The sequence below is a fragment of the Colletotrichum gloeosporioides genome (assembly GCF_011800055.1).
Source record: "Colletotrichum gloeosporioides strain Lc1 chromosome Unknown consensus_66, whole genome shotgun sequence".
NCBI classification, from domain to species: Eukaryota; Fungi; Ascomycota; class Sordariomycetes; order Glomerellales; family Glomerellaceae; genus Colletotrichum; species Colletotrichum gloeosporioides.
Window position 1 is genome coordinate 368100 of NW_025544711.1, and position 16366 is coordinate 384465.

At 51.4% G+C, this 16366-nt stretch overlaps 3 protein-coding genes across 3 annotated transcripts; 2 read left to right on the plus strand and 1 right to left on the minus strand.

The window, feature by feature from the left end:
* Positions 1-1574: 1574 nt before the first annotated feature.
* Positions 1575-3600, plus strand: GCG54_00014767 (Transcriptional regulatory protein moc3; the record flags this gene model as incomplete). The annotated part of the gene is made up of 3 exons (XM_045414588.1): positions 1575-1684; positions 1760-1864; positions 1923-3600. The coding sequence occupies 3 exons, from the start codon at positions 1575-1577 to the stop codon at positions 3598-3600; spliced, it is 1893 nt and encodes a 630-aa protein (XP_045260710.1).
* Positions 3601-6229: 2629 nt separating this feature from the next.
* Positions 6230-9107, plus strand: GCG54_00014768 (Interferon-induced GTP-binding protein Mx; the record flags this gene model as incomplete). The annotated part of the gene is made up of 2 exons (XM_045414589.1): positions 6230-8812; positions 8865-9107. The coding sequence occupies 2 exons, from the start codon at positions 6230-6232 to the stop codon at positions 9105-9107; spliced, it is 2826 nt and encodes a 941-aa protein (XP_045260711.1).
* A 3541-nt stretch (positions 9108-12648) lies between these two features.
* On the minus strand, positions 12649-14097 carry GCG54_00014769 (Archaemetzincin-2; the record flags this gene model as incomplete). The annotated part of the gene is made up of 1 exon (XM_045414590.1): positions 12649-14097. One exon carries the CDS (start codon positions 14095-14097, stop codon positions 12649-12651), a length of 1449 nt encoding a protein of 482 aa, XP_045260712.1.
* Between the last annotated feature and the right edge of the window lie 2269 nt (positions 14098-16366).

A 16366-nucleotide genomic window follows, 5' to 3' on the forward strand; every position in this document is an offset into this window, starting at 1 on the left:
GACCTTCTTTTTTCTTTTCCTTTTTCCACAACCATTTCCAGTCTTTAGTCTGAGTTCACAAGACGACTTGTTCTTTGTCAGGTAATCGCCAACGGAGCGAGTAGGTCACAGATCAGAGATTGAATAAACCCCTACTATTCTAGAATGTCTGGCAAGGTCTGGGACTGCTTAGAGAAGAAGTCCAGGAGCCCATGTGTTCTTACAAAAAACAAACAAACTTAATACAAGATTATTCCTCAGAGCCCGACTTCAATTTGGGAATTCGTTTCGTTTGACATGCAATATTACGAGGGCGTTCCACAATGGATGCAAGAGCGCAGTCTTGAGGTCGGCTCCAGACGGCTGCTATGTCGTCATCTTACGTGCATTTACAGCATCATAACAACAAGGCGATTGGTTTGCTAAATTTATACCATGCGTTACTGAACATGAGGCTTCGAGTACTTCTCCCAGCCTTTTAAATTCTAAATTCCCCGTTGAAGTTCTACAACCTCTGTGTTGTTGAGATCAACAGCATTACAGTGTTTCGTGCTGCACGGCTGCTAAATAGCGATGGTTGAGTTCTCCTCTGGTGGCCCCTGTCGGCTTATGGCACTGGAATTGGCCGGTGGTGATTAAACGTTAGTGATCTGACAGCGACTGCTCTACGCTAACACCTGCTGGTAATCTCGGGCGGCCGGGCATCTGCACCTCATACGACGAATGCGATGCTCGGCTCTCACAAACACTGACGAGGCTTTGTATGCAGAATAAGTCATTTCGAATCCCGTGATACAATGATGTGCAAAGATTGCTGCATTTCCAATGCAGACTTCACATAGCTCTGTAGTAGACCATGTGGTCGAACAACAGCAACGTAGGCAGTACAACACCCAAACAAAAGCACCGCACCTAAGTAGTGAGTTTTACATGGACATGCAGACGGAATATCATCCGAAGTATTGGTCAGTCAACGGCGGCTTACGTTGAACCATATCGAATTAAGATGTTTAGCAGCTTGAGTGGTCTCAATTGGTAATTCCTTGGTGAAGGATCAGTAAGCTCTCAGCGGGCGCTCCATCATAACGACTGACTTCTGACGAAGAGCAATCCTTCGTGGCTGTGGGCAGCACAGCACCGGCGCCAATTTGCCGGCCGTGCTAGCGTGTCCGTTTTTGGGTTGCTCTTTGTTCACACTGAGTGGAAAACACTGAGACCGATGATGGAGGGCCAACTCACGGGGGAATCCATGAAGCTCATCACGAGTTTGCTACCTTTGATACAACTCTCTAGCACTTCATCTCACGACTGCGGGGGCCTCGGGCTGAGTGCCTGCAAAAAGACCTCACAGGTCGGGTTGACACCAACCCTGGTCGTGCTACTCAGGGGCGGAAATGCTGGAGCCGTTTGGGCGAAGGATCCTGCCCTACCACGCTAACGGGTTCAATCCTACGCTATTCTCGGTTTAGTAGCTGGCAGCTGCCAGGCTTCAGCATTTTGCTCCGGAAGTCATTGTTTAAGGACTGCGCATCGCCCCCAAAATCCGTTTGTCCTTGATCCTCCATCTTGTTATCCAAGCCTTGGGCATATCCATGATGGAGCCTCAATCGTCAAGCTCGAGTTCAAAATCCAAGTCGTCCAGCCCGGACGCATCCGCCGGAGTCATGGCCCCGCTGACGACCGGGTCTCGGGGGAAGAAGAATAGGTACGTCAGCATCGGCGCGCCTCCGATCGTGGCGGCCGCCCCCCAATATTGGAACTCCATCTGACGAAGCTGCAGATTGCCGGGCATGTCGTCTCAAATGGTCACTTTCTCCCTACATAAACGCTCACAGACTAAGAGATCTTGTTCGAAGAAAGTGAGAACGGGTTGCATCACATGCAAGTAAGCATTGACCCCAAGTCCTAGTCATATCCCCTGATGGGCTGACGATTGATGCAAGACGGCGGCACATCAAATGCGACGAGACCAGGCCATTTTGCCTGAAGTGCACCAAGTCACCCCGCGGGCCAGGGGTATGCGAAGGGTACCCTCCCGACCGCAATAGCAAACCTGGGCACCGCCAAATCCAAGCTGCGCCGCGCAGGATCGTGGCAAAGGGGACATGGAGAATCCAGAACATTCTCGTCGAACCAGGGTATGACTCTGTCTTCTTCACAGACCCGGAAGAGAGAGGCTACTTCGACTTTTGGCGCATCCTCGTCGGCAACATCTACCTCTTCCCCAACGATGTCATGTCCCGCATCCTCCCGCAGCTTGCCCGACATGAGCCCGCCATCAAACACGCAGCCCTCGCCATGGCCGCGATGGCCCGCGCCCTGGTACCGAATCTCAAGCGTCGAACTCGAAGGGAACTGCACAGCAATGGGCCGCACTATGAGTTCGCATTGAAGCATTACGGTCGTGCCATCAAACTTGTACGCACGTCCGCGCCGTCGACTGATAATATGCTCTGGGCTATCGTCTGCTGCGTCCTCTTTGTCACCTTCGAGTGCCTCCACGGTGACCGCAATGCGGCGTTGCAGCATGTTATGCACGCATATAAGATGATGGAGCACTACTTCATTCAGCGGTCCATGGTCGAGGACGCTCGGGAAACAGACTCCATCCGCTCCGTTTGTGACGATGCTGCGTGGATCTTCCAAGGCATGACGATGCAGTCTTGGTCGCACAACGTGCTTCACTCAAAGAACTCAGGCGACATAAGCTGGTGCTGCCGTGGAAGCACACGACCCTTCGCAGTTGAAGAGATGCCTTCGACATTCGCTGGCCTACATATTGCACGGAGATGGTGGAGAGTGGTCCAGCACTACATCTGCCACCGCTGTCCGATCTATACCGACATGTATGCGGACGACATGCCGCAAGAGGTCATTGCGGGAGGGTACATAAGAAACACATATGAACTCAAGGATGCTGAGGATCTCAGGAGAGTACTACCTCAGTTTCTTGCCCATCTTCAACGCTGGCATGACAGCTTTCAGGGTATCTTTGACCATGCCAGGATCGGACAAGATCGTGACTTCAGTTCATACGTCGACGCATGCAACCTGCGTGTGCAGTATCTTCTGCTATGGACCGATGTCGTGAGCATCAGTTACAGAGATGTCAGGACAGTCAAGAGTCTCACGCCAGCGTTCCGCGAGATAGTGGATCTGTCACGGATCGTCATCCAAACACAGTCCAACTGCGGTGGCTGTTCTGAGGTATTCAGCATGGACAACGGACCTACTATGCCACTGCTGGTCGTTGCATGTCGATGTCGCGACGCTGAAGTCAGAGATGAAGCGACGGAGTTGTTGGGAAAGCATCCCAGGCGTGATGGCTTATGGGATAGCAGAACGTTTCACACAATTGCTATTAGAAACAAGGCCATCGAGTCTGACAACATCGCCTTTGAGGATGATGAATTCGAGGAGTGGTCTCGACTTTCACGGAGGGAAGTTCACTTCGATGCCAACGGGGACGTCCAGGCAAAAATTGTCAAATGGCATCCCGAAGTTGGGGAGTGGCGTGTAGTGGAGGAGCAACTCGGTAAGCCATCTCATAAGGTGCCTCCAGGCTACAGAGAGCTTCCACGGAGGCAGCAGTCGATCAAGATTGTCCCTGGATACCATTAGACAGTGAAACACAGTGGCTTATGGAAGCCAGTCTTCTGATGTCTCTCTTCCAACGTGGAGAACCATCTGCTGAGATGGTTTTCCGCCCGTCAAGTCCCAGAATCCCTAAAAGATGAGTTTGAGTTTCCCGTTACTGGGCTAGGTTCAAAGAGCGAGCAATTACCAATCTAATTCAATTCAAGCTCTTTTCGTGCTATGTCTGTGAAAGAACCAACTACGAACTGGCAAGAACGACCTAATACAGGTTCATAATCTCAAAATCGTCTAAACTTCTAGCAACCTCTATTTATCACCTCCCTATTATTTAACCATTGACATCAGTATCAACAATCCAGCGTCTTCGGGTGGTTGGATGATCCAGCTTTGGTTTCGGCCCATAAGCTTTTGTAACTCAGGAGTCAGCACCATCTGATGGATACATGATTGGAAGTAGGTCTTTTAGAGATAAAAGCCCGGCTTCGCGTTGGAAGATTTATTACTCTATTTGAAAAGTTCAACCAAATATTACCCTATTTCGAAACTATCTTTGGAGAAAAATTGTGGAAGGACTTCGTCGCTCCGGTCCACCAAACCAAAAAGCTGTCTACATTGTATTTAACCCAGCCGGATATTGCAGCCAGTCCTATGTTCGAGAAACAATTACAAGAGTTGTTTGGTGATCTGACTTTGGTCCCGACACTTCAAAAGGAATATAAGCTAAGCGTGCCAGGCCGTTTGGATGGTGCTGTTGAGGTCGTGCGCAGCCCTAGTGTTAGGCGATATGCCATATTTGAACAGCCTGAGGAGACTTTCGTAGGTCCGGTCTACGAAATGTTTCCTTGCGTCATCGTACTTAGGCTCTCAAATTGAAGAAGTCCGAAATCGAGTCTAAGTGAATGTCGAGCACAAAATTTCTATAATACATTTGCCCACGTTTACTAGCAAATGTTTTGGCGAGATCTTCTTCAGCTGCAAGACGAGGTCCGCCTCTGAGGCCCAATCGTGTCAGAAGCAGAGTATCTTCTACGACTACCCTAACCTCCAGTTTCTTGGTCGACGTCAATCCTCCAAGTAGCTGAAGCAGTTTGACTGTGACATCTCGGTACTCGTCAACAACCTTCTGCAATTCGCCTCGAGTTCCATCTTCGGATGATACAGAAGGCCACTGATGAACATTGCTAAGATTCTGATCGAGCAGCCTGACCCGACGCTCCAAGGCAGCGTTATCCCTCGTGGCTGCAACGCCCGATCGCGAAACTTGTCCCACAGCGGCGACATGCTCGGCTGCAAAGCCGATGAATGTAATGGCAGCACTGACTAGGCCGATAATTTCCACGGGGGTCATTGTGTCAAGGTGGGCGTTCGCACCTCCGGCCGATAGGTTCTGCTGGATGACGTTGAACGGCCTGGCTGATCCCAAGTCAGTGAAGCAGAACTTCGCTGTTCTAGCTGTAATGTTTATCCACCTGCGCAAATATCAGCCAACTTTCTGGTGGAAGAGTCTACTCAGAACGACTTCCCGTTCGCACCTTGATTCTTATTTCATGGGCAAGCAATGAGTCATTCGCGTCCATATGGAACGGCATAATGAATGTGCTTGTCGATGAGCAGCTGCCCGGAACCGCGAAGCTGAATCAATTTGGGAGCCTGACGTGGACGGTGTGATCATACCTGCATTATCTGTAGTGGGGTTGGTCCAATGATAAGCAAGGTGAGCCATTGTAGGAGATGCAAGTAAGCAAAGAATACGATAGATGCTACTAGTCACAGCCAAAATGAAACGCAGCCAAGTTTTCCAACGGGAATCTGCCAGGGGTGTGGGGCTAAGATATGGGATTCCAATTCATATGTTGGCAGCAGACACTGGACGTCCATGCCCAACGCCTGCCCAGCTGTTTCCAAGGGGCTTTCGCAACACTGTATTAGCATCTGCTCAATCTGATTGGCAGAAGAGACGAAACCTTCTCCATTCATGCCTATACGCGAGAACCACAGCGTGGCGGATTCCCCTGGAGCTGATCATGTCAGACGCAGACAGATTGTCTGGTATCACCAAACTGTGGCCAAATGGAATGACGTCCATCTGGAAAGACAATCTCGGTGAACAAATCTTCGATATAGACAGCATGGCAGGGCATCCCTAAAGTACCACTTCGGTTCTTGGCTCGGTTTCATTCGTAAAACAGGAATATGCAAGACCACCCACCATATTTCGTTCTACTTCGTTGGTTGGAGCTTGGGCATTGAATGTTGGAAGGCCCAAGGCGAACTTGCCAAATCACATGGACAGCTGCATATCGCACCTCCTGCATGGTGCATATGAGGCGAACAGCAGTATATCTTGACAGCCAACCAGCGTTCCTAAGGTATCCAACCCCTCTCTCCACACCCACCCTCACGACGACGTACGGGCGTAGGTTATGCAGTCAGACGATGTCCAGAAAGTCCTGAACTTTGCTCAATAGGACCAGATTTTCCAAACCTACTACGTAGCAATCTGTGGCTAGCCGACTATTGAAATTCTGTTGCTCCTCCCACTTGATGCAAAGCTTTGATTTTGAATTCTACCAACCACTAAATTTTCCTCAACCACTGCTTAACTATTGAGTCGACATTGAACATCACTAAAGACGAGTTGTTCATGACGGCAATGGCAGACAAACCGTCACCTCAGCTTTCCTGCCTACGCAAGCTATCAGAACCCTACGCAGGTGTTCTTGATGCTTTAGACAGCCTCAAAGACGTGGGATTCGAAAGAAAGCTGGTGCCCAAGCTTGTTGTTATCGGTGATCAAAACAGTGGTAAGAGCTCTGTGCTCGAAGCCATCTGTCAGATTCCGTTTCCCGTCAACACACGCCTGTGTACCAGATTTCCGACTGAAGTGGTTCAGCGGAAAGCTGACAAGGACCTGATCGTCGTCACCATTAGCCCGGCTACCAATAATGCGAATGATGCCTCCATCACAGAGTTTGAACGAAGGCATGAGCTAGTCGACTCTACAGAATCGAGATCTGCCTCAGAGTGGCTCGAATCTGCGATAATGGCTGCCACGAACTTGATTCTTGGAGGCTCGAGCGATTCGACATTTCAGAAGCGTTTCAGTCACGACGTCTTGAGAATCACCGTCATGGGACCGAATAGATCCCCCCTCACTCTTGTTGATTTGCCTGGTCTATGGTCTACATCTTCGAACGCTCAGGACACGAAGGATAGAGGGGTGGTAGATGATATGGTTAGAGCGTACCTAGAAGAGCCAAGAAACGTGTTTTTGTTGGTTATCTCAGCTCGTAGTCATTGGAATAATCTACGAGCACCTCAAGAGGTTGAAGACAAAGGAGATGCATCAGGGCTAAGAACTCTTGGGGTCATTACTGAACTTGACGCTGCGCATGAAGACAGGGACCAAATCATCTCCTTATTCCATGCTAAGGAGAGATGGAACCCTGGCTGTGGTTGGCATGGTCTCCGAAACAGATCCAAAAAGGAGAGGAATGATGGAAAAGATCGCGACGAAATCGAGAGAAAGTTTTTCGGCGAGCATTGGGATCAGATCGACGAATCCCAAAAGGGCATTGCAGCTCTACGACCTAAGCTGACCAGCCTTTTGACGGGCCAGGTCCGGAGACACCTTCACAGTCTGATCGGAGAGGTCAGAGGTCAAATCAAGATTGCCAAAGGTCAAATCGAGACGTTAGAAAAGCGACGGGCATCTGAACACACACAGAGAAACCTACTTTCACGGATGGCTGGGCACTTCCAGCAACTATGCTGCAACGCTGTCAATGGCCAGTACGGTGAGGGCATAGTGCCACCTGGGCTTCAGGCCTTTTTCAACGACTCAACCGACGCGCAGCAGCGTTGCCAAGACAAGCGTCTCCAGGCAGTCGTGCGAGCTCTGGGACAGCTTTTCAATAGAGTCATGATAAAGAATGGGAAGTCGACGCTGATCGTAGGGCTTGACGAAATCCCACTTGGACCTTTCAAGGCTTCCTTTTCGACGAACTTGGCTACCACAGAGACTCTTGCCGGCAATATCTCTGGCAGCAATGTTACAAGGAGTAGTTCGGACGCACCCGAGGATGGAACAAACTCGAACGAAAGGGATCAAGTTGAGCGAGAGGTCAGTGACGACGAGGAACATTACGACTCCGATAATGCGATCGCAGGGTCAAGTCAAGAAGAACCCATGAACCATGTAGATTCGGATGCCAGCAAGAAAAAAGGCGGCTCGGTTCGGCGAAAGATCAACGAGGAAGCTCCATCCACGTCAACCTCGGAGGACATGTCTTCAGACACCGAAAGCATCAAGCGGCGTATTGCAAGGGGAAAAAAAAGAGAGCGCGCCTCGGGTGAAGACGGTGATGGGATGAGTTCTCGTGACGTAAACAGGATGTCGGCCTCCAATGTAGCTGACAGCACCAGCAATGGTAAACATTCGGCAAAAGTGGAGGGAACGCCCACTGCGTCCTTTGGTCATCGTTCGCAACGAGAAACAGACAGGATTTTGCGTGCACACGTTCATGAGATATATGAACCATTTGCTACCCCGCTTCAACAGAGCTTTGCGGATTTTGAACGCAAAGTTCTCTTCATGGCTGCACAATGGAGAGGAATAGAAAGTCTGGACGAAGTCAACGCGGCGATGGTGTCTAAGCTCTTTCGAGAGGAAAGCAAACGCTGGAATCCCATTGCAAATACCCATCTGAATCTTGTATGGGAAGTGGTCTGCCGCTTTGTTCATTTGGCGTTGGAGCACTGCGTCGACCGCGGGTTTCTCCCTGACCTCAAAAATCTCCTCATCTACAAACGTCTCGAACAACTTCACCGTTATGCCGAAGAAAAGCTCGAAGAGTTACTTCGATGTCATGATGGTATGAACCCGGCGATACACGACTTCATCAGTGAGTTGGATGAAGATGCTCTTACCTTCGGAGTTCGGACTAAGACGACAAGAGAAGATATTAGAAAAGAGATGCTTCAGCAGCTTAAATCTGCTCTTTCAGCAAAGGAATGGAGAAAGATCGTGGCAGAAGCATATTATCACTTGCAAATTTTCACGAATGATGACAGTTCACTTACCGACAGGTTGTTTGAGAAGATGAGGGCAACTCTCGAAAAAGTTGCTTTGGAAGATGCTTCGCATGGTGCAGGCGATGCGGAGGCTGGAAACCATCACACATCTGAGCAAGCTGCAGTACGCCGTGCTATATTCACCATGGAGAAGTATTACAAGGTACTCGGATTTTACATGTGCAGTGAAACATTCAATGCTAACATTCGATCAGGCGTCACTGGTTTCCTTCGTATCACATGTTAACGCCATGGTGGTTCACAATGGTCTTCTCGAGAGGCTTCCATATGAGATTTTCACGCCCGATATTGTCTCTTCACAAACGTCGGAGATTGTATCGAAGATTGCTGGAGAAAAGGAAGATGACGCCAAAAGACGTGCGGAATTTGGAGAGAAACTTTCCGCTTTTGAGGATGCGCTGCGTTCTTTCGAAGACTTTCAAATTAGCATAGCTTGATGGATGCCTTGTTGCTGAAGCTGGAAGACGTCAGGACTACGGCAGGGTGCACTTACGCGAGGGGCGGGGCTTCTGTATACGATATTCCACATCGGGCTTTCCAAGGGTCTATTCCATGATTGTGCCGCAACCAAATATTGAATTACACTTACCTTTCCAAGAGAGATATTCAATGTGCTGGCTTCATCGGTCCTATTATTAGATTCTATTGCTTAATAGTCACTTCAAGCGGTGATAATGACTTCCACTTGAAGACAAGATTCAGTTGCAGTGCAGCTTTACTTCAATGCAATTTCAATCTCTTTCCTGTATTAGACGGAAAATAGATGATCTGGATCAAGCCTTCGCGTACCAAATGAGTTTTTGCAACATTGATTCTCACCCCCGCACGTGAATTAAGATATCATATTGATTTCAGGAAGAGTAAATCACCCCAGCAGCCTTCAAATTGAAATCTACTTAGCAGACATTCTTGCTGTTCATGAGAGTTAAGATGTGTCTTGCGAATCAGAACATATCGCCGTAAAGGTAAGTAAGTATTACGTTGGCTGTGTGAGAAGGTGGGCAATCAGTCTATCATTACAAATGGCAATGTTTTCGCATGGCCATTGCTAATGCTAGATGTGTAATGCCCTCGACCAGGAGATTACCGAACCCAGGGTCAATTGCTTCAACTACTCCAAGCTTGCTGGGCTTCACTACCTCTTCGACGGTAGTTACAACTATCTATCAATTGGTGGATCGAAGTCTGCAATTTTGCTGCCCAGATACTGTGTGAATTGATTCACCAAATCGAAATGCGTCACAAGAACCGGTCGAGGTGCCAAAGTTTGGCAGTCTTTCGGATTATAGAAAGAAAAGTCTGGAAGTTTGAGATCAGAAGGCTGCTTGAGGCCGCAATTGATGATGACGGTAAAAGCAAAGAGGGCAAAGAGCGTGTCAAATCGCTCTTTCCAGCCTAGCGGGTCAAACACCAAATGTACCTGGGCAGTCCTCCAGGAGACCACCCTCTCCACCTATACGCGATCCACCCAGGTCAAACTACATGGCAGCTCCGATTCCGCATCAGCTACACCAGGTCATGACTGCTACCTTGTCGACCAAATCACGTCAACCTTGGCAGTCATGACGATTAATATTAGCCGAAGTCACTACCGGAGGCTCGTTGTAACGGCATGTTTAGCCAAGATATCCGGAGAGATGAAGACTCGGACGATAGAACTCCCTAGCGGGATCAATGACTGTATGTTACCGGGCAGCAGGGGATACGCAAGCGAATACTGGGGCCGGAGTAAACTATCAGAGGACAGAACATTCAGAGCTTCGTCCACGAACCTATATTCAAAACGACATGAGAAACTTTCGAATTGGCTTAGCGACTGTATTAAGCACATGTTAGGGAATCTTGGTGCCATTGCAACACTGAACAGAGACTACGATTACAACGACATGTGCACTCTGTTTCATAAAGCGGGTACTACTACAAACAAAACCCAAATAGTTGTTAACCAGGATCGATTGGATGGCGTTAGTGGCTCAGCCGATACGCTTGAGCTATCTTGGGCCATCATGTCCCTCAATCTGGCTCTAGATTCTGGTTTGGAATTCCTCCGCCCTGCTGATGGTAGGACAACCCCACATGCAGCCAGCACAGCACCCATTACCTTCACGGCCGCATTCAATGGAGAAGAATGGCGATTGGACGTAGGAGAGCTCATTAAACTCGTTTTTATCATAGCACCACTTTCGCTTGCCGCTCCATCACTACCTTGGAATTTCACAAGAAGCATTAAAACGGTCAGCGCTTTGTCAGTACATGAAGAACAGGCTGTTGCCCCAATCGACACTTCTTTCGGAGTCTTCATCGGCCTGAGATCATCGGATCTTAACACTATTCAAAGACTTCCGAGAGCCCAACCATTGTCAAATGTTCCGTTCAGGCGGGACGCCGCATTTTTATCAAATTCACGACTAGTCCAAGGCTTCTGTAATGAAGCCAAAACCAACGATCCTGAAAACCATGCGACTGAGACTCATTATCTGCAAAAGCTGGATCACCTAATGCAGAATGCCGTTGGTATCTTGCCGAAGGAAAAAAACGCTCGACAATTTGACGTTTCAGGAGACATTTATCAAAGTCAAATGTTGGACTTATGCCTATACTGTCTTATGTTTCCGGTTGCGTTGGTCTCGGGTGGCCTTGTGTGGAGCTTTCTTGTGGGCGAAAGCATACCAGGCGTTCATCCCTTCAACTTGGCCCATACTCATAGATCATCAGGGGTCTCCCTCTACTCATATCTAAGATTATTCACGTCTCGGACTGGAAATGGAGGGGGTTTTTCTTGGGGGAGGCAGCATGACGAAGCGTCACGGAAGTCTCAAGCCTAACCGGCTTTGATCCACAAACCATCCTTTTTCATCTTCTTGCGATAGAGGCCGACAAGATTTTGAAAACAGGCAGACCCTACCATAACTGCTTCTCAAAGGAACACGTCCGCGGTGGCTTCGCCATTGACGTGATCCAGTCAAGATTATGACCATTGCAGGCGCTGCCCTCGTCTGGCTTCGACTGATCCCTGGCTCTCGCGGAGTCAAAACCTTGGAGATCGTCGGAAGCGCAGCTGACGCCGATGTCTCTCTGAATCCTCCAGGCGAGCAGGACCAAAAGCAATATCGGGCAGTCATCATTCGACAGAATGTAAGATGGCTCAAAGTCTTTGGGCTTTACGAATTGGACTGGGTTCAGTTTGGGTGAGAGGACTATTGGCTTCGATCGAATGCTGATACTGAGCGTGCCCATTAAGTATCAGGACAATGGTCATCGCTTTGCAACAAGAGAAGATCAGTTCGCTTGGCATCTTGTCACCGTTTTAACTTTGTTTTCCTCTTTTCTTTCCACGCAGGCGGTCTTCGCAACGCTCACCCCAAACACAATAACAAAATTGACCCATCAAATGCTGGCGAGTTGTCCCTCTTTGCTCCACTATCAGTCTCCCCCTCAATTGTTTTATCTTACTAAAGGACCATCTGCCCAAAGGTTTGATAGCCTGGCGGTGTCTTCTAGCCGATGAGAGCCTTGTGATGAGCTGAATATTTCACTCGCGAATAGGGCAGTCTTGCAAACCCTTTGCCCATGAGTGTGTATGTGCATACGCGCGCCCTTTCCTGCGGGTACTTTGTTTACTTCGAAGACAACTCTCACAATAGTTTGTAGATGGCAAGATCTTCGAGTTTTGCTAGCCGGGCAGTTTCAATTAGTTACCCAGGCAGTATCTCTTGTGACTTTAATCGTCGCGCACTTAATACTTCAATACGAGAATTGGTGATTGTGATAGACGACGACAATAACAACGACAACGGAAGTGAGTACACAGAAATATGGTCGCTTTGGTATAGCAAAATGAAGGGGTCCTCAGTAGGGTATACAGATAACGCGCGTGTAGTGGACACTCCCCGGATAGTAGAACTCATATGCTTTCTTACATCGCTCACTTGGTATTACGAGCTTGGAGATGTGCCATTTCACGCATTAGTTCTGTGTTCAAACTTTCCTGTCATCGGCATCAAACTGCTTCATCCTCTTCCCAAGCCATCCCCAATACCCAGCAAACATCCCAACCCCCTTCCACCCTTCACAAAACGCCCTCGTAGCCTCCATCCTCTCCCTCTCAACCTCCCTCTGCCTCCCCTCAACCCACCTGCCCGCCTTTCCCCCCTCCACAACCCCCATCTCCCCAAGCCCATACACAACCCTCGCCTCGCAGACAGGACACAAATAAGGCGGCTGCCTCGCGTCCTCCCCCAACCCCGCCGTGCCCTGCATGACACAGGCATAGTACACACAGTGATCCATCCCAAAACAGTGCCCCAACTCATGCGCCGCCGTCCTCGCGACCCGCGAGAACCACAACCCCCTCTGTTCCTCCTTCGTCTTGGGCACAACAGCCTTCTTCGCAGCATTAATCGCAGCACCCAGCGCCGTGCCTGTCCTCTTCTTCAGATCAAGCACCACTTCACCGCCAGTAACACCCGCCGTTGCCTTCCTCCCCCCGCGCTTCCTCTTCTTGTTCCCACCCACCTCGCCTCCACCCCCATTCTCCCTCTCAAACTCCTCACAAAACCCCTCCACGAATCTCGCACAATGCGCCAGCGGCCACATATGCCCAACCTCCACCCCAAACGCCAGATCCAGCACCGGCCTGTACCGAAAACTACTCACCACCGAGATCCGACTGCCGCCAAACGCCCGCCCGCAACAAAAGTCGTCCTCCTCGTCTTCATACAGATCCTGCGCCGCCACCAGCACGCACGCATACGCGTTTTCCGGCAGCACCCCCATCAGCGCATCCAGCAAATCGCTCAGGTTCAGCTGCATCCTTGCAATCTCATCTTTGCTCGGCCGCGCCCGCACGCCCACCACCGTCTTGTCGCCCGTCGCCAGCCCGACCATGTCCGCCTTTCCCCCGGCCTCCCAGCGAACGAACCTCATCGGCGTGGGCAGCAGCTTCACCTCGAGTGGATGATAAAACGCCGCCAAGTACCCCACCAAGTCCCCCGTGTCAGGATGCTCCAGCCGCGGGAACTCCGCCGGGTCAACCAGGTCCTCAACGTCAGGCTCAGCCCACTCCCGCATAAACGCCGCGCTGTCATCGATCCGCGGGACGTCCGCAACATACAGCGTCTTGCGGTCGTGCGTGATCGGGTTGCGGTACCCGCCGTTGATCCACGACCGCAGGCTCTGCGGGGGGTACCGCGGGTGCAGCGCGAGCTCGTCGTCGGGGAGGACGAGCGGGCCGGGAAAAGTGGAGGCGTCCGGGGCGACGGGGCCGGGCGACGATGCACCGCCATCGGGGACCCTCCCGGAGCGCGTCGTTGCGGCGATGCGTTTGTCAACGGGCACGCGCTCGAAGCCGGCGGTTTTGCGGCCGTAGGTTGACGCGTCGAGGAGGACGGTCTGGTGGGTGCATGCTTTCTCCTTCGCGGGCGCCATGGTGGGAGTCGACGGTGTATGTCAAACGTCCGTCGGCCGCTGGTCAAAAATGAGGGACAGACTTATACGATTCCTTCGCATCCCATGTCCACCGAGATGCTCCAAATTCTGTGCCGCGAAATGAGTCACATACACGCATAACCACCCCGCCGTGAATTCCGAGACAGAAGAGGAGTGAACGGTTTGATGAAGGGGCTAGTTTGCAGCTAGAAGCCAGCGAAACCCCGCTTTCCGCGCTGCTGCCTACGATGCCTAACTCAAGCCACTTGCGGACGATTTCTTCAGCCTCGCATCCTATAGCACTATTCCTGTCAGCACGAGCATCCCTTCTTGCGACTCGTGTAATTCCAGGCCGGGTCGTGTTGACACTGCCTTGCCACTAGGCTGACTCGAAAGACGTGCGGCTCGCCTGGGAGTAATCACTCGTCCGGACCCTCGATATTCTTCGTGCGCACCCAACTTGCCACTCGCCCGAGTGAGTCGTCCGCTCTCACATCCAAAATCAACAACGAGCCCAAAGGAGCAGAGGCAAACACCCAGAAAGCCTCTTGCATCACTCGATCCAAGCAGACGTGCCCCGAGCAGGCCTCCAGCCTTGACTTCGATGCCTCTGCCTCGGCCATCCGCGGGGGACGGAGCATGTGTTCCTCCAACCCAGTCCAGAAGCACAGAAGAAACGTCCCTTATCAGCCTTTCCTTCCTGCAGCCCTACTAACACGAAAATGACGCCGTCAGTCCGTCTGCCCTCTTCACGCTCGGCCGGGTCTGGCCTTCTTGCAGCCCTGCACTGTACTGCACCTCGCCACCGCCTTAATCATGCCGTCGCGCTTGCGCATAACAAGCCGGCATGGCCCCTCCAGACGATCCGCCCGCAACACGCAGCACATCACCCTACGCGCGCTGATCCCGCTACCACCGCCGCGGTACCTGCATCCCGCATCCGCGAAGGTGACGGCCGACCGGATATCCCCCAATATCACACACCTCATCACCGCCGTGCATCGTGGGATAATTATCCCACAAACCAATATCACCGCGCCCGCCCGCCCATTCCCCCCAACGGCCAGCGTCAAGAACATCGTCAAAAGTCTTGCGCGACGCCATCGCTCTCCCGCCCGCGATCTCTGACGCGCCCGGCCTTCCCGCGACCGCTTCGCGATGGTCGACGAATAAGATGATGCCACACATAAGGACGTTGTCGACGCCGAAGCTAACAAGCAAAGGCGAAACCCCCCCCCCCCAAAAGAGAAATCTTGCTTCATCTGCCAAATTGAGCCTGTACAGTCGTCAGCTTCAAATCTCTCTCGTCGCGCCGCGAAAACCATCACTGTCACAAAACTTCGTAAACAAAGAAAAAGCCAACATTCCTCCCCCGCGTCAGGCAAGGTTCACAAGTGAAACCAGCCCGTCTTCCCCGGAATCCCACCTCCGCGAACCGCGACGTACCAAAGCGCCTAACCTCCCACCCTTCCGCACGCCCCCACGGGGAATATACTCCAGATGAACTCCCCGAAAAGAACGAACAGCGAGAACACATCAAACCTTCGCATCCTATCGCCGTGAAGCGGGCGCAACTGTCAAGGCTCAACTTCGCAGGGTCTGCTCGTGCTCTGCCTTTTCGTCCAAAGGCCACTGCTGCATCCGTGACGATGGGACATGGTTTACCGCTGGCCGCACACGTGGTCCAATGGACAGGTGTGATGGGCGGCAAGGCAGCGCGTGAAAGACGTCGGGAGGACCTCGTCACCTCGGCAGGCTGCGCGCCTGACATGACGTTGGGCATCCTGTGCCGTCCGCGGAATGCGAGACCGGCGCATGTCCATGTATCGCGAATGCGACCAGCAGCCGATAAGTGGGAGGCCAGCCCCGTATGGTATTGAAGCCTGACTGCAAAATTGATATGGCGCAACCTGGAGTAACATCGCCAGTCGATGGTTCTCCCATGGTCCCAGGTCATCAAGTGAGCCCTGTTTCCCATCAGTGCGTCGTACCCCGAGATGGCGGTAGATTGGGCAGATCGATCCGGGGTCTGGTATGTCGCAGCCAGCACATCATCGCCAGACTACTACACTGGATAAGGTCCTTATCGCGGGTTGACGGGCGATCATGGTCTAAGACCTTTGTGGCGCCGAGCCTTTGCATCACAACCATCGTTCTCGGGACCGAATGGTCCTGGCGCCAGTCCATGCTGCCACGAGGTTCGCGGGGTGTAAGGTAAGAAGGGCCTTGCGAGTACGTGTGCATCTTCGCCTCTTCGCGACTTCGCGAG